Source organism: Rhamphochromis longiceps, linkage group LG17 (genome assembly GCF_057381845.1).
Source record: "Rhamphochromis longiceps isolate RC_006_pf linkage group LG17, R_longiceps_female_GT1.1, whole genome shotgun sequence".
NCBI lineage: Eukaryota > Metazoa > Chordata > Actinopteri > Cichliformes > Cichlidae > Rhamphochromis > Rhamphochromis longiceps.
Genome location: NC_140573.1, coordinates 30,518,754 through 30,542,534, shown reverse-complemented (window position 1 = coordinate 30,542,534; position 23,781 = coordinate 30,518,754). Strand labels below are relative to the sequence as shown.

The window sequence follows — 23,781 nt, the reverse complement described above, 5'->3', positions numbered from 1 at the left end:
TCGCAGGCCAGCTAGCTGATGGACAACTGAGATGGTTTGTAAAGCTAGAATAAGGTGTGCACACATTTTCCATGCTAGATTAAAAATCTCGAGTGCCTTAAAAAAAACCCCAAAACAAAACAAACAAAAAAAGAAAAAGAAAAAACACTCTGGGATTAATTATAGTTTTTGATGGCTACTCCAACCTCCCTTGTTTCCGTTGTGAATCTGTCAGCTGATGCTACATGGTGTTGCTCTGCTTAGTATGCTCAGTTCCATCTGTTGACATTGTCCCAGAGTTCCCACACACAGATTGCTTTCACTGCTTGTGTTTCTCTACTTCTTTGTGCTTGTGTTTCTCTAGTCCTCTAGTTCTTTGTGCGTATGCTTGTGTCTTGTGAGGCAGGAAGACTTGTCCCTCAAGCTTTCACTGTAACAATTTCTTATTTTATCTACAGCAGCCGCTTAGTTCATGTCCAGGAAATCCTGTAGTTCATCCTGACCTTTCCTAATCCATCAAAGAAAAATAGCAACGAGGTTAGCACAAGCTGATAAAACTCTGTAAGATTCTTGATGTTTCTTATCTCTTGCAATTTGGCACCTATAATCTGCCTGAATTGTACTGCAGGCACTGCAGCACGTGGCAGTCTGGGTACAAGAAGTCAGCCATAAGAAGTAGGATCTGAGTAGCTCTTTAAACAAGTATCATTTCTTGTTTTTTAAATTTCTTGTCTTCTCTTTATGACGTGAATAGAAGGCTAGATAAGCAACTGGTGCTAAGAATTGGTTAGGAAGAATGTGAAATTTAAATGAATGGATGCAATAATCACACATGCACACACCAGTGCACACAATGTTTGCTTTCCCCTTAACCTGTTTGTGATTGACATGCACACTCAGTCATGACCTACTCCTACCCCTTTGTGAGAGAAAGAATTGGAGAGCCTAGTGGGTTACAAAACCATGAAAGGTGATAAAGTAACTCCAGCAGAATGGGACTGGACACAGAGGGAATGGTCTGGCACTGAAAAGAGCTGGCTTAAGACTAAGCAGAGCAGGTCAGCCACTAATCAGAAGGTCGGTGGTTCGATCCCAGGCTGCCTCCTGGCTGCATGCCAAATATCCTTGGGCAAGATACTAACCCCATGTTTGCCTACTGGTGGTGGTCAGACGGCCCGGTGGCGCCAGTGTCCGGCAGCCTCGCCTCTGTCAGTGCGCCCCAGGGCAGCTGTGGCTACAATGTAGCTTGCCATCGCCTGTGTGTGAATGGGTGAATGACTGAATGTAGTGTGAAGCGCTTTGGGGTCCTTAGGGACTAGAAAAGCACTATACAAATGCAGACCATTTACCATTTAAGCCAGATTTCTGTTTATTCTGCCATGTCTCACCTATGAGAAAGTGGAAAACAGGCTCCAAGTTGCTAGCCATGGGACGATGATGGCCTGTTTTATCACACTCTGATTAGACAATATTTATTGGGGAAAACCTGACCTGATTCATGACATCCTCTGCTAAGTAATGCTGTTTTCTTAGACTGACTGTCGCCAGTCCAGGTGCCCACTGCCGAGGCCTGCAGCCACCATCTATTTCTAAAAGCTTGCAAGCACATTGAATTACTGAGGCGGAAATAGAGGAAACAGCCCACTGCAGAGTCTGTTTTGCTCAGAAAAGGATGCCTTGTTGTGATAAAGATTTATCATTACAATAAAAACTCATCACTGAACACACTGGTTGGACAGGGATGTAAAGCAACAGAAGTGACATAGGAGTAAGGTAGTTTTTAATGTTGTTAACATTGATATAAGTGGGTACCAGAATTACCATGGTGTTTACCTTTTTTTTTTTTTACAGTTTTATCTCTTTATTTTTCCCTGCTTTTTTTGTATTCTTTGGTGATTAAATTATTGCTGAATTGTAAAAAAAACAAAACAAAAAAAAAAACGTCTAGACAATCAAATTAATGCTGATAGGCTCATTCCTGAAATACCAAATTTCCATTTTTCTCTTTGAGGTCACAGAGTTGGTCTGTTCAATAATTTCATAGTCAACTTCACATTATGAAGAGCAAATTGAAATGTGTTAAGTGGCATGACTAGAATTATTAATCAGATTTATCCAACTGTAGTAATAGAAATGAATAGAACCTGCATGCAAACAAGCCAATGTGCCAAGGCTATGCTCACAGTAAATTATGCTTTTTTGACTCTGTCTTTGGTTAGTCATGCACACCCTATTGGAAAATTCTTCAGAGGGGTTGTGGTTACATTGTAACCAAGGTTATGCTGTTAATGGCACTGTGGTATTCAGACTACCTAGTGGTATTGAGTCAGTTCCTTCTCTGTCACTCCCTACTATGTGACATGGTTAACTACTGCAGCCTTCCTTGACTACCCGTTGCTATGCCTATTATGCAGATTTCTGTTACTACCCAGACTGTTTAATATTTTTACACAATCATACTTTTACTCGGCAGCAATATCTGTACCAACAAAGTAAATGATGTACTTTGTTTTATTTTGCGTGTGAGTAGAGAGGTCATTGTTGGAACTCACTGTAACCTACACTGTAAGTAATAATTGTTGTATTTGAAACATGGAGGCTATTTGTATTGATTCATTTTGTAGTTTTAGTGTCTACCTGCACATATATGGAGTTCATTTTATTACAATTTGTTACAAATCAATGTAATGAATTTTCTTGAAACTCGAAAATACGAGCTGCAAGCAAAAGCACCATCCGCACAGACTGTCGGACACCCTGAAAGCAACAAGCTTGACTGGACCGGACAAAACGCCCACTGCAGTGGTGCCGTAGACTGAGTAGACGGAGATAAACAAGGTCCTTTTTCCAGCCTTAAACGTCGGTCTGGTGAGTATGTGGTCAGATATAAGATGAAAACGCCTGTTTGTCTGTCCAACTGTGAGATAATGTGTTTAAACTTTGTCCTGCCATCGGCAACGCAGGTGGGACATTTATTTTTTCAGGATTTTCAGGACAGCTATCTTGAAGAAGAGGGGGGGGGGAAAGTTTGACTTACACAGAAAAGGACTTAAGTGTCTGTGTATTGATTCGTAGCTTGTGATGCTGGAGCACAACAGCGCAGGTTAAAGTCTAAAATGTCCGAGACCTGGCTTTTTTCTTTTTCTTTTTAAGGGGGACCCGTGTTCGTTTCCTCCTAATTCATCTGGACAGACTGTTAAAAGCAGGAAGGCCTTGTTAGGAAAGAGTTAACGGCCAGCTTAGACGCTCTAAAATCAGACAAATTGTTTAATTTCATTTAAATTTTATTTGTCATTTAATAGTTTGCAGTAGGCACGAACACGGAAAGGAAATTTGGCTGTATTTACAGGGGAGGTTAAAGGATATTTTGAAATTTGGGTTCATAAGGGGAACCAAGAGGATAAGGGGGGCATGGGGAATACTATGTTAAAAGTAAACCTCAGGGTGTTTTTGTTTGTTTTGTTTTTGGGGTTTTTTTGTAGTGTTCTGTGCCCCACTACAGATTGCATTACAATGGAACTGCACAAGATTCTCTTTTCCACTAGCACCTACTTGGCTTGATTTTCCTCTGCTCTACTCTGTTCAATTTTTGTCATTTTCCATTGCAATTGGCAGGCTGAACCTAGGGCTAGTTGCAAATCTATGGCAGGGCTTACACATATAGAACATGCATGACTTTGGACTCTGGGAGGAATGCAAAGTATTGGGAGAGAATGCATAATTGCATGGGAAGAACATGTAAACATTAGACACAGTTTGGCCCCAGCCGGCCAATGGATTCAAACCCAGGACCTCCTTACTGTGAAATAAAATAGGAAATAAAATCAGTTACTCAATCAAATTAATAAGAAGCTCACTGACCACAGATACTGGTTGTGGCTGAACCACACTGGGCCGGACTGAAGAAGCTGGACTACATGGTGGTTCAAAGGCACTCATCTGTGCTGTTCCCGACCCTGTCTCCTTGTCTGCTCTTTGGGTTTTATACATCCTGCTCACTCTCTCTGCCATCTCCACATCATCTGCCTCTTACTCCTCCTCTTCTTCATCCGACTCTCCCACCACTGCTCTCTACTCCCTCACCTACAGCTCTTTGTTCTCACTTGAAGCTTTGTCTCCTGAAAAAAAGATGACAAACCTTAAGGAAAAGTTAAGGATAACCTCAATAACTTACCTCACTATCACTGTCATCAGTCAGTAGTGAGATTCCTGGACTTACAGAAAGTTTACAGCCTCCTCCAGGGTATATAAATGTGGACGCTTCGCACCCAGTAAACAGAGATCTTGCAGACTATACTTAGTACAGATGAACACCAGGGACTGGGTAAATTATCATAAAAGATTTATTTGATGGAAACCTGTTTTTTTTTTTTTTGTTTTTGTTTTTTTTTTATTCCTTTTTTAAAAATTTATATTTATACAGTTTTCTCCATTGCCATTGAAAGAGTGGTTTATTTTCCACGAACCTTGTCTTTATACAGCCACAGTCGCCCCCTACTGGCCGAAAAAACAATTAAATAAAAAGAAAGAATAGTAATGTTAACACTTCTGCACTGGGTTTACTTATCAGATCTGGAACCTTCTCTCACCTTCTATGGAGAGAGCAGCAGCTGCTCTACTCTGAGCCCCATCCGGGAGGGGCTCAGAGTAGAGCAGCTGCTGCTCCACATCGAAAGGAGCCAGCTGAGGTGGTTCGGGCATCTGACAAGGATGCCCCCTGGGCGCCTCCTGGGTGAGGTGTTCCAGGCATGTCCCACCGGGAGGAGGCCCCGGGGCAGACCCAGGACATGCTGGAGAGATTATATCTCTCGGCTGGCCTGGGAACGCCTTGGTATTCCCCCGGATAAGCTGAAGGAGGTGGCTGGGGAGAGGGAGGTCTGGGCCTCTTTGCTTAGGCTGCTGCCCCCGCGACCCGGCCCCGGACAAAGCGGATGAGGATGGATGGATGGATGGATGGATGGATAGTAATGTTAACACTTCTGCACTGGGTTTACTTATCAGATCTGGAACCTTCTCTCACCTTCTATACAATGGACCCATTTCAGAAGCATATACATTATGTTGATCAATAATAGTTATTGACTCAGCAACTCAGCCGTATATAATTTTCTTGTTATGCTGCTGAGAAGCAAATAGTCTATAGAATAATTTATTAATACATTTAAATGAATTATTAAAAAACAAAATCTGCAAGGTAACTGCTTATTGAAACTTCAAAATAAAACTTGATTCACTGCTATTTATAGACACACCTATGCTTTTTTTTCATCAGTTTTATGTTTACTTTTTCTGTTCTTCATATATTAGTCACAAATGCTTTAGAGAGAGAGCATTGTTGGAGCATTGTTGCTCCACAACATGTCAGATAAAATCTAAAAACAAGGCAATTAAGGTAAATTATCAAAAGATAACTGAAGTATTGTAGAAAATGCTGTAGATATTTCAGATGAAACCCCATTCCCATTTATTGTTTATGAGTAAAGGTAGATGGAATATCTCAAAGCCTGAATGAAGTGGAAAATCTCATGCATGGAGAGACAATTTTTCCTTTCGTTTTCCTTCTTCCTTTGTAGACAAGCTGCCCCTTTAGCAAGCTTACTAGCTTGCGTGTTTACCTTATTCATTTTCATCCCCAACAAATGATTTATTCATCACTTTTCCTCTCAGATCTACACCTACAGTATTATGTGTATTATTCCTGAGCCGGCAGACAGAAAAGCTGCAACATTTTCTTTTATGCTCTGTCCGCTGAAGGATGCTATTTAGATCAATTGTATAGGTCTAAGTGCTTTCCACACCCACGGCCTTTTATTTACAGGGCCAAGACTAGAAGCTCAATTAATGATTCATAGGGACATGTCCTAGTGATAATTCAAAGATGTGGTTTGTGATATAACAAAAGCATGTCATATTGGGGCCTTGGATGCTGCATCACTAAACAACTAGTAATATGTCGTGCAGTGAGAAGTCTGGGACATGGGAGTTATGTGCAGCTGGATAAGTGTAAATGTGTGAACAATACTTGTTTAGCTATTTTTGGGTAAAGGAAGGAATGTAAATGCTAAAAACACATCTAAAGAAAACTATAGTAAGATTTTTTTTTTATTGTGATACATTTTTTTTAGCAGTACTTTGCAGGAAAATGTAATGTTTCCAACAAACAAATCTGCACTTATAGAATTCAACTGAAGACAAAAAGATGTCGGTGGGTTATAAAGATGACCAGAACGACTGGGTGACCGTGTGCCTCAAGTACCTGCTCTTTGTTTTCAACTTTCTCTTCTGGGTAAGTGGCTAGTAATCCTCATTTCAAGTAATGTGTACTCACAGAGACCTCACCACAATAACTGAGCTTTACATTTAACCTCCTGGTGAATTGGATCGTCATTGACAACATCAGTAGCAACTCTGTAAAACTGTCTGTGTTCCTTTAAAACTGCTTTTTTTTTTAGAGACATTGCTCATACAGAGCCACATAGAAATAGGAAGAGGATTAAGGAAAGTTTTCAGTCTTCCTAGGCTAAGCTATGGACTGAGTTCAAAGTGAGTCATAGATTATTTAGGGCTTGTCAGTGTATTCTGGCCACACAGTGTATTAAACCTACTCTCTGGCACCACACTTTATGCTGCTAAAGCTCCGCTCTCTTACAGCATCAGTGCAGAGTCTCCGGGCTTACAGAGTCAAAAAAGAAGATTTTGAGGAGCGAGAGATAGATCCGCAAGTGGGAGAGGTTAGAAAGAGAAAAGGGATCAAGCTTTAGCTTTAGGCCTCTATTAAATTCCCTGTCGCCACCTAACAACCAGTCTCTTGAGGAAAAATAGTATCATTTTCCTCTGAAGGCTGTCCTCCATCTCGCAACACTTTTTTTCTAAGAGGGCATTTTTGTCCACCCCCTACACAAATTAATCATAGGCGGGGGAGCAGTGCATACTCTGTGAGGATGAACTGGCATTGGCCATTTCTGTTTTTCACTTTCTTAGCACATTACTTTTAAAAGAGAGTGCATCATCTAGGGATTTCTCATTTGTCCCTGTTTTTCACGGCGCTGTTATTGGCAGTCATCAAAAACACAGATATCATTAGTTAAAGCAAAATTGAATAAAGTAATGTTTGACATGTGCTCAGAAAATAATCCAGCTGATGTGATTAATGGCCGGTTAAAGCATGATTGTTTGGTTAATTGAGGGTAGAATGAAATATAGATTTGGCAGTGTATCGTAGTGTTTTCCCTTCCCCTCTAAATTTGACTTGCCAGAGACTTTTTCAATTGATTTTTTTATATGTTATTTATTATATATGAATATATTACTAATGCAGTGTGTCAAGCCTTTCTGATGTAGGATATTTAGGACCGATAACGATATTTGGAGATTTTTAAATCTTTTATATATCAGCCGATATTTTTTTTTCTTTCAAAAATGGTAAACATGAACTGGTTTCCCTCACACATGTTAGGTACAGTTATTTATGAGTCCTTACTAAGGTAATATACCAATGCAGTTTAAAAATAATCTTGATTTATTGACATAATCTTAGATTATTAATTTACGCTGTCTGGTGGACAAGTACACTCTGATGGTGAAACTATGTAGCATCCATACTCAACATGGGTGAAGGTTGTTCCTCCTGTCTCTGCTTTTCTTGTTTAATTATCATCTATTGACGGCTACAAACGTCGGTACTGATATATCGGCAAATAGCTACTCTGTGATCCCCTCACACGATCGCGTGAACCACACCCTGATGCCATTTTACTCTGCCTCCTCCTTGTCAGTTACAGCTGAGGATGGTGTGATTGTGTTTTCAGCTTTCTGCTTTCTTCAAACCTTGCACAGATTTCCACTTGGACTCAAGAATGAACTGATTAGATTTTTGTGGTAAAACATTTCTGGCAACATTTCAAGTTACGTAAGATGTTTAAGGTTAAGTCTGGATAGACATGGATGTAAAGTGCAGCTTCACTACTTGGCAGATACTAAGGCGGTAATTTTATTTTGAGCAGTGATAGTACAGAGATATGAGAACAGTATTGGGAACTACTTTTCAGAAAAAGTGATAGCCAACTTAAAAAAATGTAATTCAGTGGAACTTAGTTGTTAGAAGAAATGTCTTTACAGTGTTAGAGAAGGGTGATTTCCCACTGGTTGGTCCTCGGTTGGATATGTGGTGTTGTGAGTAAGAGGTCCTTCCTTCTAAAGGAAAGGGATGGGAGGATGAAGAAAGACTCTCTCAGGCATTTCCTATTTGCCCTCCTTTGAAACTTGCAAGATGAGAAAAAGAGATCAGGAAGCCACCCTGGATCAGTTACTCTGTATTGTTTCGAAGTAAGTGGTCATTATGCCCTGGCTTGATTGCAGACGTCTCACCACTCCTGTTAGTTGTTACGCATGGTCACTTTTCTCTGTTTCTCATTCTGTTTCCTCTTTTTTTTCTTGCCTCCTTTATGCCCTCTTCCTCTGTTCCATTTCCTTTTCTTTTTCTAAGTGACTCATCTAAAAGCTTTGAGTTCACTTTAAATTGATCACTTCCTGCCCTGAAAAATGTTTCGCTTGAATGTTACAGTACTTGTGTTTTGCTATTCTTTAATAATAAACTGACATGGTACACTTAGTTAAATTCAGTTACATTTCATATCTCGTGCGTTTTTTGTCTCTGTAGTATGACACTTCGTGCTGCACTAAACATTTTTATTTATGTTTTTATTCAGATGTCTTTTTAATCCTGTTACTTTTTCTCTGCTTCTCTTAATTCTTCTCCAGATGGGAGGAGCTGCTGTTCTGGGTGTGGGCGTCTGGACACTGGTGGCAAAGAGCGACTACTTGAGCCTACTGGCCTCCAGCACTTTTGCTGTGTCAGCATACACCCTCATCTTAGCTGGCAGCCTGGTGGTAGTTACAGGCTTTTTGGGCTGTTGTGCAGTCATCCGGGAGCAGAGAAGCTGTCTGTCCACGGTGAGAGACGAGAGAGTGATGGATGGGGGTTTCCGCTTAGGTCCAGGCATTTGTTTGTAGCTGTAAAGGTGTGGGTTAGGCTTACACTTAGGATTCAATGTAGAGTCTGTGTTTAAAATTAACCCGCACGTAGATCATAACTCAGAACTTACAAAAAATATATTTTGATGGCAAACACTCATGCTTTTGGAACAGTTACCAGTTTGTCATTTAAAGGTTTAGAGGAGTGTAGTTTTTTTTTTTTTTTAGAATGAGCATGAGAGAGTTAATCATATTTTTTTTTTTTTCTTTTTTTTTTTCCAAGGGTATTTTTGCTGTAATATAGGAGGTCAAAGTGCAGATGGTCAATGCAGGGCGTGAAAGTGTACATGGACAGTAATTTTGCTGTGATTTTACCAAAGAACATTGCATCTGGAAAACCTAAAAAATCTGTTTAATAATACTTATTAATGTAGAGTTTGAGCATTTTTGTCTTAATTTGCCATCCATCCAAGACGGCGAGTCGATATTTGCTAGTGGAGAATCCACTTTTTTATGTTGAAAGGTCACTTCCACTTAGCCAGCTAGCCCTTGCATTTCCCATCACGTTTTCCTTTCTTGTAGGCAGTTTGGGCCATTTTTTTTTTTGGCATCCCTGGTCATTATTCAGAAGCTTAACAGTCTCTTGTGTTGTGGCTTTATATGTCATTACGCCAAGGTTGCAGAGATGGAAAACACTCTTACAGTCCAAGACGACTGATTCGGACTCTGTCTGGTGAACGAGAATAGAATAATTCACTTAAGAAAGCATGGGTGTGCTTGCCTCCTCGTTGAGCACAGCAGTCCCACGCTGGCATAAATAGAATGTAACTGAATGGGGAAACACTGCAGAAGATAAATAATAAGTTATGTAATAACAGCCCTGATAGTCTACTGGTCCGTGGTTCTAGATTGTCCACTGTGAGAAGCTAGATGCTCGCCCACATGTACACAAATGTGGCAACATGCGATGGCGCTCATCCATGCTAAGCCTGGTCTAAGGTCTATCGCTAGATGTTGACGAATGACTCTGACGGGGCCCTCGCTGTCCTCATTATTTTACAGAGACAGGACCCAGTGGGAGAGAAGGAGGCGGGAGGTGAACGTTCTCTGCCGCAGGGCTATTTATAGGTTTGTCTATCTACTGGTGATGGATGGAGAGAGAAAGGGCCTTGCAGGAGTGAAGAGGTAGATGCGCGGAGGAAACGGAATCTGCGGTGCAGTTTGGTTCAACTGGTTTTTTTTTGTGCTATTTATAGATTTGTTTGGGAAGAATAATGAGTGATGCTAGCATGTACAGTAAGTGTTGTGTGCATAGAGAAGTGTGAAGTTGGCATTTTGTGTGGGTAGCAGGCACACAGAGACTGAAGTGCTTTTTTCGCAATCTTGTAACCAAGAGAGACGCAGAGCAGGCTGGGTTTCTGCTCAGCATCATTACTGCGATAGCTGCAAAACAAAAAAGAACATCTGTTTGTGCGTGTGTTAAATATTTCTTCCTTACAGCTGTTTGTTACCAATAGTTTTCAATCACTTTGTTTGGTGCATCTAGCAGGTTGTGCAATAGCATCTGTGTCTCCATAATGGTTCTGAGTTACGCTGTTGTTTTCCCCGCTCTGTGACAGCTGGTCCCTGTTAGGTGCGTGTTTATGTGTCTGTTTGTATATGGACTTGAATTATGTGGAATGAGCCATATTTTGATGGGTGTACAAACCATCTGATGAACAATAAAAAAGTTGGGTTATTTAAGTGTGGGAAAGCTGGAGTTTTGATCTGCTCATTTTGCAGCAGTCTATCAAAGTACTCTCTGTGTGGGCAATCAGTTCGTCACACTGTTTGCATAACAGTACATACAACAGTGCTTGCCATTAAGAATGACGCTTACAGTTAAAGCCTCTGTTATTCTCATTTTTATTTTTTGCCTCAGCACCCATCTCATGTCTGATTCTTTTTCATTCTTGCAGAGGAAAACTAAACACAGTATTTGAGAGTAGCGCTCAAATACTAAGCAAACGCTAACATCAAATAATAATATTTGAGGATGACGCTCGAATACTGTGCTAATACTGTTTTGTTTTTTCTAAGATAATTTCAGACATCAGTTATGATAAATAGTGAAACTTTATTCTAGTAATGTGGGGAGCTCTGTAAAGATGCCCAGGAGAAATGGGTTTCTGCAGCCTGTCAAATTGCTTTCTGGTTGTCTCATTTCATGCAGGACTGCCATCTGCGTTTGAAGTGACAGATGCAGTGCGGTGACAGTTGATGAAAGTTTATATTGAGCCATCACAAGCGTGAGCAACTTGAGTTAGCAACCAGATACTTCAGGCGACTACTGAGCTAATGAGTGTTCAGTCAAATTTACTGAAATTCTTTTTTGCTCTCTCTTTCTGTCCTGTCTCTCATCCACAGTATTTCATCTGCCTCCTGTTTATCTTCTTGATCGAACTTGTGGCCGGAGTACTAGCTTATGTATACTACCAGAGGGTAAGTGGTCACTTTTTACTGGTTTAGCTGAGTGACGTTGTGCAGTGATGACCCAAGCTGCAGTTTATCCTTGTTGAAATAACTGCAGCAGCTAATCTATGCCTGCAGGCACGTGGGAAAATGAGGTTAAAAAAAACTTCTATCCAGATGATCATCATCAAACTAGTGTGCTGGGGCGTTTCTCATATTAATACACTACAGATGGGATAGCAGAGAGACTACTGGATATAGGAATCGTTTGTGATTTACTGGATGTTAATCATAATCATGTTTTGGGTTTGAGTTATACATATTATGATTTTTTTTTCCCCTTCTTGGTATATATCAAAGAGCAGGCGTTTTGCAAAGCAGATAAAGTTCTGCAAGAAAAGTTTGAACATTCAGATGTCAAGATGTCAGTGAGGAAACGGGGCAGAGGCTAAAAATAAACAGAACATATCTTTCTTTTTTCTTTTTTGAGCACTTGCTTGCCATTTGAAACATCTTTCAGGCTCACCTTTGACTAAGCTGCATTTTGTTAGTGTGCAGTTATGCTGCTGCTAGTATTAGATTGACCTGCGCTGAAGCAAAAATTACAGATTAGAAGTCAGGCTGTTGTGACAACTTGTGACTGGGAAAGGTAACATAGGGGGAATATTAGTAGTAAAAGCCAAAAAACAAAGGCTCATAGGCAAGAGATCATGGTGAATTAAACTGTAATTCACAAAATCTGTTTATTTGCTGACTCTTCCTACACCTACATGGAGTTAAATGGCCAGAATTTGCACATGGGTGCATCTCATCTGCATTGGATATTATTATGTAGTCATTATTATTTGATGATTTGTTATCATTATTTCATTTATATTCACAAAATCTTTCATGATGATTACATCCACAAAACTGTAATAATGCATTATACATTATAAAGTCATTATATTGCTTGATGGCAACCTACTAGCGGTCTAAAATGACCCTTTGCACCCTCCTGGGTGATAAGTTAGCAGCGATGCAGGTGGATGCTTCTCTGGTGTCCTGGATTGTTGATTACCTGACAGGAAGACCACAATATGTACGTCTCCCACAGTGTGTGTCTGACAAGGTGATTAGCAACACAGGGGCACCACAGGGGACTGTCCTCTCCCCCTTCCTCTTCACCCTCTACACCACAGACTTCAGCCACTGCACAGAGACCTGCCATCTTCAGAAGTTTTCTGATGACTCTGCGGTGGTTGGATGCATCAGCAGGGATGATGAGACAGAGTACCGGGCTGTGGTCGACTCCTTTGTCACGTGGTGTGAGCAGAATCATCTGCAGCTCAACGTGGCAAAGACCAAGGAACTGATCGTGGACTTCAGGAACACCAGGAAACACTTGACCCCTGTTTCAATCCAGGGGGTCAGTGTTGACATTGTGGAGGACTATAAATACCTTGGAGTACACATTGACAATAAACTGGACTGGGCTAAAAACACCACAGCACTTTACAGGAAGGGCCAGAGTCGTCTCTATTTTTTGAGGCGACTGAGGTCCTTCAACATCTGCCAGAAAATGCTGAGGATTTTCTATGAGTCTGTTGTGGCCAGTGCGATCCTCTATGCTGTTGCATGCTGGGGGAGCAGGCTGAGGGTCGCAGATGCCAACAGACTTAATAAACTGATCCGTAAGGCCAGCAATGTTGTGGGGATGGAGCTGGACTCCCTCAAGGTGGTGTCGGAGAGGCGGATGCTGTCCAAGATAAAGACAATGTTGGATAACACCTCCCACCCACTCCATGACATGTTGGTCAGTCACAGGAGCTCGTTCAGTGAGAGACTGAGATTACCGAAAAGCACCACTGAACGACACAGGAAATCATTCCTGCCTGTGGCCATCTCCCTGTACAACGCATCCACTTAACACACTGTTTGCTGCTACAGCTACACATGTTTCTTTTCCAACTATTTATTTATAAGTGACTTATGTATGTATGTATGTATGTATATGTATATATTGTACTATTCTTAGTTAGCGTATTGTCTGTCTTGTCTTAATGTTGGTTTAAAATGGAGCACTGTAACAAAAAAAAAATAATTTCCCCCAGGGATCAATAAAGTATTCTGATTCTGATTCTGATTCTGATTTAATAAAACTAAAGCATGGAAATGTAGCAGAGTGTCAAAGAAGACTTAAAAAAACAAGCAAAGAAAGAAAGAAAGAAGTAAGAAGTAATTTTCAGTCTTTAGGCAACAAAACCTGGTTAAGTTGGTTAAACTACTTGGGTAAATTTTGTGAAAGAGGGTCAAAATGGTTTGTTTAGGTCTTTTCACTTATATCAGCTCAGACGTCAGCTGCAGTGATGATCCTTTAATTCATTTATATATTGCAGTTACAGGATCAACAGGGTGATGTTAGATTACTGTAGATGACGGCTACCTATTATTTAAGAATGAATTCAGCTGTGCTTTTTGTGAATCAAGAGACTAATAATCTAATAAGTTATAAATAATTGATAAATTATTCATTAAAAACAATTATCATAAAAGAAAATACAGTGACATCAGTATTGTAAAAATCAGAAGGGAACATTCGAGTAAGAGCGTGGAACCAAGCAGGAATAAAGGCTTTCTAAAGCAGCATCCTCAGTGATCCTCCTCTGATGACATGACTCTCTGAAGTGTATCTAACACATTAGATATTCTTGGCATTTAGTTATCGCCCAAACATCTGGCTGTCAGTCAGCTTCAGTCAGTGAGGGCTGCATAGGGCATCTTGTAATCTTTGGGCAGATTTATTGTGATGGAAGAGGGTTCAGTACGGGATAGAATCACTTTAAAGATAAAGATTTGCATTGTTTCCTGCACCCTGTGTGAGTGTGAGAAAATATATCCAGACATCAAAGGCTGTATTCCTAGTCAATTTTTTTAGTGTCTTGTTTATCTGTATTCTGCATCACAGCACTCCCCAATGCTACCAATCTATCATCCCCTTATCCTCTCCCTCACCTCCACACTATTTGCACCTACGTATCACTTTTTTCAATGCCCTTCTTTGTAGACATCGCACGCGCAATCGTAAATTAAGCAGCCCGTGGGGGGGTTACCACAAAAACATTTGTTTTTACCCCAAAATGATCCCCTCCAACCCACCCCTCCAGCCTTCCCACCTTCTCTGTTTCAAACACACTGTTTCTCACTGTGTATGCCTGCTGTCTCTCTCTTTGTTCCTCATTTCCAGCTGAGTGAGGAGCTGAAGCAGCATCTCAACCACACTATGACAGAGAACTACGCTCAGCCAGGAAAGGAGGCAGTCACATTTGCGGTTGACAATCTACAACAGGATGTATGAAATATATTTACAAACTCCTCTGGTGTCAAGTTTCTGTAAGATTGTATTTCACCCTCTTCAGCATGCGCGGTTAAGTATACTTGTACTTGTTATAAATTAATTTGATATATGAAGCTGAAAATTATGCTGACGTGGAGTAGAAGAAGAAATGGCTCATCACTCTGTGTATTCTATCTGGGTTTAGACAGAGCATTGTTCCAAAGATGACAAGTGGAACAGCCGGAGCGAAAGTAGTCCCTGAGAGGAAAATTACTGCTGTGAAAATATATTTATATAGTGGCTTGATGTTAGGAATTTGTTTACACTAGATGATACATGAAACCATATTTTAATCAGAATGAGGGATATGGCCTCACACTGTGGAACTAAGGTCTGGGCTTTCCTTTTTCTGCCTCTCCAGTTCAAATGCTGTGGCAGCAACAATTCTCATGATTGGACTGTGAGCAAGTACCTTGTGTCAGGGCAAGCAGAAGGCAGGGCGGTACCTGACAGCTGCTGTAAGACCATCACACCTCACTGTGGAAAGAGGGACCACCCCTCCAACATCTACAAAGTGGAGGTCAGTGCAATAAATGCTTCTGGCAAAATGACAGCAGGCTTATTCAGCCTGCCTGTTGCGCAGCTACAACACAGAATGTGTTGTAGTTCCTCCTGTAGGTTCTATATCTTACAATAATCTTTTGTACAGTTTTGTGAAATGTGTTGCAACCTGGCTATATCCCTGATTTGAGTTATAAATATCAACTGAGTGCTTTTGCAATCAAAGATGAGTGATGATAGCCTAAAGACAGAAAAAAGAGATGGAAGCACTGAGTATACTAATAACTATGTGTAGGCAGTAATCAAAGGAAATCGGTGTTATCCAGTTGTTCAGGGTGATTGCTCATCTTCACAGTCCATTGTTTTTTTTTTTTTTGTTTTTTTTTTCTGGTTCATGCCATATTTGAAGAAATTAAACTGGTATTTTATTCACTTCTGGTCTGTTGTAGCCAAACCATTTTCAAATATCTGAGGCTGATATTTCATTTCCTGAAATGAAAAGCATCCATCTACTTTCCTAACTGCTGCTGGGTTGCAAGGTCGACATAGGGGCAAAAGGCAGAGATAAACCTCAGTTCATGCCGTCAGATCTGTGGGCATTATTTTTGCTAACCTCCCAATTGTTTTTGGGAGGAAGCTGTGGCACCCAGAGGAAAGTCACAAGCTAAACATGCACAGAAATGCCCGAGCTGAGTAAGAGATTTGAACCAGGAACCTTCTTGCGTTGAGGCAACAGTGCCAGGCAGTGCAGCTCTGTGCAGCCCTGAGTGACTCACAAAACATGCCAGCAAACTTTCTTCTGATAGAATGAGCTCTAAGAAAAATGAATAAAAGATGAGGTTTTGAATGCTTATCCACGCTGCACAGGAGAGGCTCTTCTGCCTTCTCGTGTCAAATCACTCAGTTTCTTCTTATCCTTCACAATGTGCTACCTGCATCATGTGCAAAGACATAAGCATGAAGACATATCCTGAGAATTTAAATAAAATGGTTTGTGGATGATGACTGTATCTATGTTCACTTGTAGGTTTGGGATGATTTATTTATTCATTTTTACCGTGAGTGTTTTGAGCCCTGTAAATACACCTGAGGGAGTAAAGAGGGACTGAAAATGTACTTAAATAATCAAGAACATCCCAGATTCAGTAAAAATACACTACTTCTGAAGGATGTCTTGTTGCTTGCTGAAGCAGTTTAAACTATAGCTATGCAGAAATGCAGACAAAGCTTTCTTGTCTAACTAATAATCTAGTGTAAACTTTAACTCTGTAGGGTGGCTGCATCACTAAGCTGGAAAAGTTCCTTGCAGATCACCTGTTGGTTATCGGTGCAGTGGGGATAGGAGTGGCCTGTCTGCAGGTAAGTAATATATACACCCAGTTCAGATGGTTGGTGAAGAAGCAGGATGCATTTCTACTGCCTTCTCCCTGAGCATACAGTGCTTTATACAAGCCCAGTTGTTATCAGAAATGAGAAACTGCTTTTAGCTTTTGTGAGTGGAATGCTGCCCTTTGTTGAATTAAAAGAAAAAAAACTCCTATTACTGAATGTACCCTGGCAGGTCAGGATCCTCTAAATGGACACGTCTTTTCATCTCATCCGATTCTTTCTGTCATCATTATATGAGTTTGGTCCTTCTGCCTATTCAATGTAGTCTAAGATGGGCTTTTTAGTATTGCAGAGCCCGAGGATATTTTTTTTTCCTCTTTTTATTGTTTTGCACTTTTCTACCAGCTAACCAAACTGTCTTACTGTAGCTGCAAACCACGTTTAAATTAACTTGAGGTCAACCTAGAACTAAACAAATTTCCACTTATTGTTTCCAGTGGTGTTTGTAAGACTGACAAGTCCACCACTTTACATACAGCTTAGTTTTAATTGGGCACCAGGGGACTGAGAATAAAGACATGAAGCCAGGATTTCACTGCCATAATTATAAAGACTGCAAAAAGCAAAAGATGAGATGACCAACCGTGCAGTCTCTGTGATGCTCACCGCTGTTGGTAAAAGGAATTTAAGCAGAGTCTCCATTAGCAGTGGCTATAACATAAAGACTTTCTCACAAGAACCAAATGATCTGAAGGGACTTTGTCGAGCATTTAAATGAGGTGCTGAAAATATTGTGAATATATTGAATACATGACGTACACGGTGTAATTTTGTCACTTCTCACTCACATATTAGCATTTTTTCGTAATGTAGGCCAACTTTATGTCTCCTCTTTGTTAAATGTTCAGTCTGTCTTAATGTCGGTGTGCACTAATCTGTCTTTGGTGTGTTGTACTCTGTGTGTGTTTGTTATCACTATAGTTGGTCGGGGCACTCTTGACAGCCTGCTTTATCTATCTGCTCTATAAAGAAGAGGAAGAGGACTTTGGTGCATTGTAATTTGGCTCTAGAGCGCTGCTGGTTTAAGCTAATCGAGAGGCAAGGTTGGAGGGCACTGTAGATATTTCATATTTGACTGCCTATTTGTCCTTGCGTGGCTTCCTGTTTTGTGTTAAATGCGAGACCTGCTGTCTGCATGTTTACTGGATTAACATGTTTAATTCGTCGTGAAGCATGCAGCGACTTTGCATTTGGCTGCGTTTTCCAGTTTGTTGCTATGCATTTTGTGATGATGTGTTGCTGTGGGTGATGAGGATGTGACAGCTTATTCAAATGCATCCTGAGGATAGCACGACTCACTTGCTTTTTCACTGTGCTTTGGTTCATAGTGTCATGATCTATAATTCGTGCAGCAACGCTTCCATCAATGTAGCACCTGCGCTGACAAGAAGTGGGGAAAACACCATAGGGACAGGTGTATTTACAGCATGTAGCAGTGCTTTGCTGTATATCCCTTGAATCCAAACATTAATGAGGCTTCACTATGGGTGTCGGGGAGTATATGGTATACAACAATACAAACTTAATCGAATATTTACAACAGTTAAACGCAGAAATTATTAACACGCTTACTTTTAATAGACTCTTTTTTTAAAAATTACAAAAATTTACAGAGTAGCTGCTGCACTTATTACACCTATTTATTTAATATGCTGACACCTTCTATTACATTACCACTCAGAAAAAAAAGCATTAGTGTTGTTGCTATAGTTACTTGCAATCTAAAATAGACTGGGCTTTCATGAACATCATTGAATTGGGACTCGGAGTTGTTTGGGGGTGCCCAGATATCTGTTTTTGCCATCCCACGAGATGGCATGTTTCTGTCTCTAATGAGTTTACTTTTTAACACTGTTACATCATTGTTTTTTAGCGTCTTCTGAAATTAGGCCTCAAGAAAACTAAAAAAACAGTGTGGCTTTTTTCCTTTTTTTTTTTTTTTTTTTTTTTTTTCTTCTCACCTTATGTTCCCTCAGCCAAAATGACTGCATCTTCTATCCTTGTGCATAACTGTCACTGATGGTTGAGACGAGAGAGGAAAACAAAACCTTGCTCGAGGAGAAATTATGAGTCAATATTAAATTCTGACTTCCTTGATCAGGCTTCCTCTGGAAGCTTTTAGAGGCACAGAAATGGAATCTGGACACTTGCCTATTTGGCCATCAAGCTTGTAGACCCAGCGGCTTTGGTCAGCTCCTGCTTCCCTTATTCTGCTTTGTTTTTAGACTTTTTGCTCGGTGCTGTGTAGTAGTAATTTTAGACATGCTCATTCCGTATTAGGAATTCGCTGCTGGTGAAATTCTATGCTGAGAAGGATGTTTATAACAGTTCAGCTGATAAAAGATGCAGATATGCTTCATTATGCCATGTTTGAATATTTAAGATGTAATGCACATAATCGATATAATGTCTAGTTTGCTGATAGGCCAGTAGCAGTCACCAGTGACAATGTCTGTGCATCTCTTTTCTTCATACAGCTCTGTGTTTACACTGATGTCAGATATGACAGCAAATTTCTAAATGTAAAAAGCTTCATTTAAAATACTAGCACAATTGTTGTGGTCTGTTTTCCCTTATTATAGTGATATTTTTGGAAGCCTTTTATTTATTATTATTATTTAAATTTATTTTGGGACTAATATTACTGGTCGGTATAGACATTTATTGGTTTCGACATTTATATTAGCCGATAAATGAAAGTTTAAAATCTTAAGAAGATACGAGAGAAACACCCTTCAACCATGTTATGACTGATATTGCATAGTTTCTCCAGCACGGGGCAGTCTACAAATTCCCTGTTGACAACACATTAGTTTGTAACTCAATAAAAACACAACCAGCTGAACCAAGCAGAGACAGGGAGACGATAAATTAGTAAATAAATAAGTACACAAAACAATTTTGGGGGTAATCTGTTTGTTTTGTGTGTCTGAGTAAAATAAAAAGGTCCCCAGAGCTTTTGCAAAGAGGAAAAACAGTATATTGAGATGTAAGAGCATTAATCTGCTTTTTCACTTCACCCAGCTTTATATAGTTTGTTTATGGAAGCCTGTGCGCACACGTTTTGGTGAAATATTGGCTGCTTGACTCCTGACACTCCCTAGTAACCAGCTTCATACTTTCCAGCAGTCTCTAACTCCTTCACCTTTAAACCTTCTCTGCCCCACAGTCGGTAGCATTCAAGCTTCCTGCAGTTTTCCATGGCGACTAAACTGCAGTCTGTGACCTAACACTTCCTGTTTTCAGATATGTGGAATGGTGTTCACCTGCTGCTTGTACAGAAGGATCAAGATGGACCCTTACTGAGCACAACGTGACCCCTGCACACCACCTTCAACAGATGGAGCATGACCTGCTGACACCTAACCAAACTTTAAATCCCTGCATTGTGATCTGATGATCTAAGCGTTGGACACACACGATAGAAACTCAGGCTCATGAGTTTCTGTTACCTGGTCTAGGCTGGATGTTTTTGCATGCTTTAATTTGAACATGACTAAAAAAGGGAAAGACTTAAGTTGTGTGGTATTCTATGCAACTCATGAGGGTGCGAATTTAATTGTTTTTAATTAGGAGATTTATATAGGAGTGTTTCGATAATTCCAAGTCGAATCGGCTGAGTAAGAGCACAGAGTACAAAGAAAGAAAGTTATGTGTGTGTTTCTGTCTTTTGTAAACACAATGTGCCTCTTACATAATTCTACTGGTAAATAATTATGTATAAATTCAGTGCCTGAAGTCTTGAAAGTGAGCTGTCAATACACTGTGATAAACCGCAGCAAATGAACGGAGTCATGTTTATATTTGTAGCTTTGTCTTTAATTCTAACACGTTGGCTGAGTGATGGTAATCAAAATAAACTTTGCAGTATCAATAATGCTCATATGTATGGCTACAAAGAAGAAAAAACTATTTTATTCCATTTAAGAAAGTGATAATTTTCTGTAAACGCTGCTAAATCTCTGAATTTAGAGCTCCATCTAGTGGTCAGCATAGGTAACTTGATTTGAGGATGGTAAATGTAACTGTTCATCTTTTGTGAACTTTAAGCCTTTAATACTGCTGATATTAATAGTATAATATTAATTAATATTTCTGATTGTTTTTGGTTTTTATATGCCGTTCCTCACTTCAGACGCCAATCCCCCCCCAGTGGCTTTACAGTGATGAATATGAGTGATCTGTGAATCAAAGAATATGGTTCCTTCTGTTTTTGCTGCCTATTATATGCCTTGCTACCCTATTTTTTTTTCCTTGTCTTTGTTATATAGCCACCATAATATAGGTGTTTTAGTTGCTAAACAGTGGAAAATGGCTGTCTCTCTTTCAGGCTATTTAAATCTTCTACCAAAATATGACGCCATTCTCAGCACTCCACCTTCTGTAAAGGGACCTTGCAGGATTTGAGAAACCCTTTTGGAATTGCTAGACTTTCACAATTAATATTCTTAAACTGGTTTCAGCTATTCCAGTCATAGCTATAGGCCAAGACAATTTGACAAGACTAATAATGGACAAACAGTTATGTAAAACTAGTCCCAGCTTTTCATGCATTCTCTGTATGAACAACGGCTCGAGGACAGACGGAACTTTTTATTCACGCTGTGTGGACCTTTTACTGAGTGCTTGCAGGTGTTTGCCTGAACTCAACTTCATTACAATAACACACAAATCTCATTGTCTTCTGAACCTCCGTCCTCTGTGATTGCTCACACCACGCACACTGGATCAGCATGAGAAGGGGAGCAGTAATTGCTCTCTAAACGACTCTGCCACATATTTCTCTTCAGGTATATAGAATATTAAACCTATTGACTAACCGTTCACCAGAAAATATATTTTGTAATATAATATTATACAGCTCCGGCACATGTTTTATTCATGTTCATGACAATTTGAACAACGGTGAAATTTAATCTTGGGCCATCGTTGGTACTTCTGGAACAGCTTGACTTAACAGCTGTCTTCAGGTCATGAGACAGCATGTCAATTAGATGAAGGTCATAAATCTGACCTCACCATCCCATAACCTGAATTTCATTCATTTTTTTGAGATTTTTTTGGGTGATTTAGGTATGCGCTTTTGGTATTACCCAACTTTTCCTATGCTCAGGTTTTGGGCTGCTGCCTCCATTATGATGCATAACAGCTAGAAATAAGTTCTGGTGTTGTTGTGCGGCTTTTTTCTCTTTGTCGTGCCGGCTCTCCCAAAAAATTCAACTATCATTTCATCTGTCTGTTGTGGATTATCCAGCTGGTGTTCAGAAATTCTTTTATAGGCTCTTTCTGCTGTATGAATCATAATGTCTTTTTTCTACCCTCCAAGGTTTGTTGAAAGTTGTCAAAAATTAAAGGAATGGCGTGTCTGGAACTAACACTTCTTTTCTCATGTCCTTAACTAAAACACCTGATTCCAAGTAACTTTTGGACAAGTCAGGAGAGAGGTATTTACTGTAGCACTTTAAGTAAATTCGATTATCCTTGTCTAAAAGTGAAGATGAGAAATTAAAGGACAAATCCTGAAGATTTCAGTAGTTCATAAATTAAAATTTTGGATGCTTATATATGTAACTGGTTGTTGATGATATGACACTGGCACGTGCTTCAACTACTGACTGTTTTCTTTGAAATGTGGCTCTAGAACTCAAAAATAAATGTTTAAATGTTGCATTTAAACAACTGTGTTGTATTCATGAAAGGGTAATATTAACTCTGTTTGGACAGATGCCTATGATGCTGTGATTCCAGCTTTGTGTTAGTTGATGTGATTAATTAGTAATTTGTTATTTATCTAGACCAGAATCATACGTTTATCCCAGAGAAATCTATCATTTTTGCAGCATATGTTTGAATTACACCATATGCATATATCCAAGAAAAACGTAAGCTTAGGTAAAAGTAAAAGAAAATCCACTAGAGGGAGACAAAGATTTATCATTTGAAGAGATGCAAACTTGCACAACTTAGTGTTGACCTGACTGAACCCTTTCGGTTTTGCCATATGTTCAGAGTGGCTTTCTCACACATCAGTAGATACTCCTACCTGACTCACTTCTAGTCTTTGAAAAGATTGCTTTGACAGGACCTCAGAAATCTGCCAAGTTGGAACTAACACATTTGATGTAAACTGCAGGTCTCTTTTGTGCGTTAACCACTGATTGAATTGCAAACTCTGATACCCGTGAGAACTAAACACTGCTCGGCTACTTACGGTAACAGATGAGCACAAACAGTGCCTGCTGATTATACACATCAAATTCACTTTACTCTTCAATTAATCTTCTCATTATGGTTTTACAGCCATGGTTTTGGGCGGTTTTGTAATCTTGTCCCTTTGTATTTAATCTGTGCATTGTAGTAAATAAAGAGTCAAAGTCTTGCAAGATAATGTGAGCTGGATGGACATCTTACTTTGTATATAATGTGTGAGCTCAAGTACGAGTGCAGTGGGAAAGCTTTTGTTACGTGTGGGGTCTTCCACAATTCCACATCGGAAAAATCTCGTAGCGTTCCCAGCTGAAACCGCATTTATTTGTGGCGCAGCACTTGTGCATGTCTGTGTGGTTTTAGGCTATTGTTGAGGAAAAATCTCCATATCTTAAAGAACTGTGCCATGCACATAGGATATTTGTGCATTATTGTTTGTGCTATATTGCTGCCATATGCTCAAGCTCTTTGTCTTTGAGGCACCAGCTTCCCCCTTTCTCTTCGTTGCCCTGCTCCAGATTACTTACAAGACGCTGCGCCAGTTCAGGGCGATCTATCATTGTCACCCATTTAGGAAAAAAGTTTTAAAAAGAGTTTGGATGTTCTCCAACATTTTGGCTTCGGCGAGCCTATAGAAAGTGTCAGTCCCTTTGTCTTCATCAACTATAGGAGGGTGGCTCTCATTTCCTGCAGATGTCACACATGCTACAATGTAGAGACATTGACAAGACAGAAACACACGTGCACGCACACAACCAAGAGGCTATACACATTAGCATGCCGTCTGTACCCTTGGCCAGAAAACACCCATGAGGGAGAATTGGGAGCAGCTGGAGATTCACCACTCTCCATGTGTTGAGGCCTCTTTGCATCACAAGGACAAATACACACTGCTTATATCCTCT

The 23,781-nt window shown here is 40.0% G+C and overlaps 1 protein-coding gene across 3 annotated transcripts; it reads left to right on the top strand.

Moving 5' to 3' along the window:
* The first annotated feature begins 2,728 nt into the window (after nucleotides 1-2,728).
* tspan11 (tetraspanin 11) lies at nucleotides 2,729-23,030 on the top strand. Of its 3 annotated transcripts, XM_085386871.1 has the most exons (9): nucleotides 2,729-2,847; nucleotides 6,158-6,265; nucleotides 8,740-8,931; nucleotides 11,359-11,433; nucleotides 14,630-14,734; nucleotides 15,141-15,299; nucleotides 16,553-16,639; nucleotides 17,591-17,712; nucleotides 19,916-23,030. In XM_085386871.1, the coding sequence occupies exons 2-8, from the start codon at nucleotides 6,179-6,181 to the stop codon at nucleotides 17,666-17,668; spliced, it is 783 nt and encodes a 260-aa protein (XP_085242997.1). In that variant the 5' UTR covers nucleotides 2,729-2,847; nucleotides 6,158-6,178; the 3' UTR covers nucleotides 17,669-17,712; nucleotides 19,916-23,030. The 3 variants fall into 3 exon arrangements, with proteins under 3 accessions (XP_085242997.1, XP_085242998.1, XP_085242996.1); XM_085386872.1 differs by lacking the exon at nucleotides 17,591-17,712; XM_085386870.1 differs by lacking the exons at nucleotides 14,630-14,734; nucleotides 15,141-15,299; nucleotides 16,553-16,639; nucleotides 17,591-17,712; nucleotides 19,916-23,030 and adding an exon at nucleotides 12,500-13,340.
* Nucleotides 23,031-23,781: the final 751 nt, after the last annotated feature.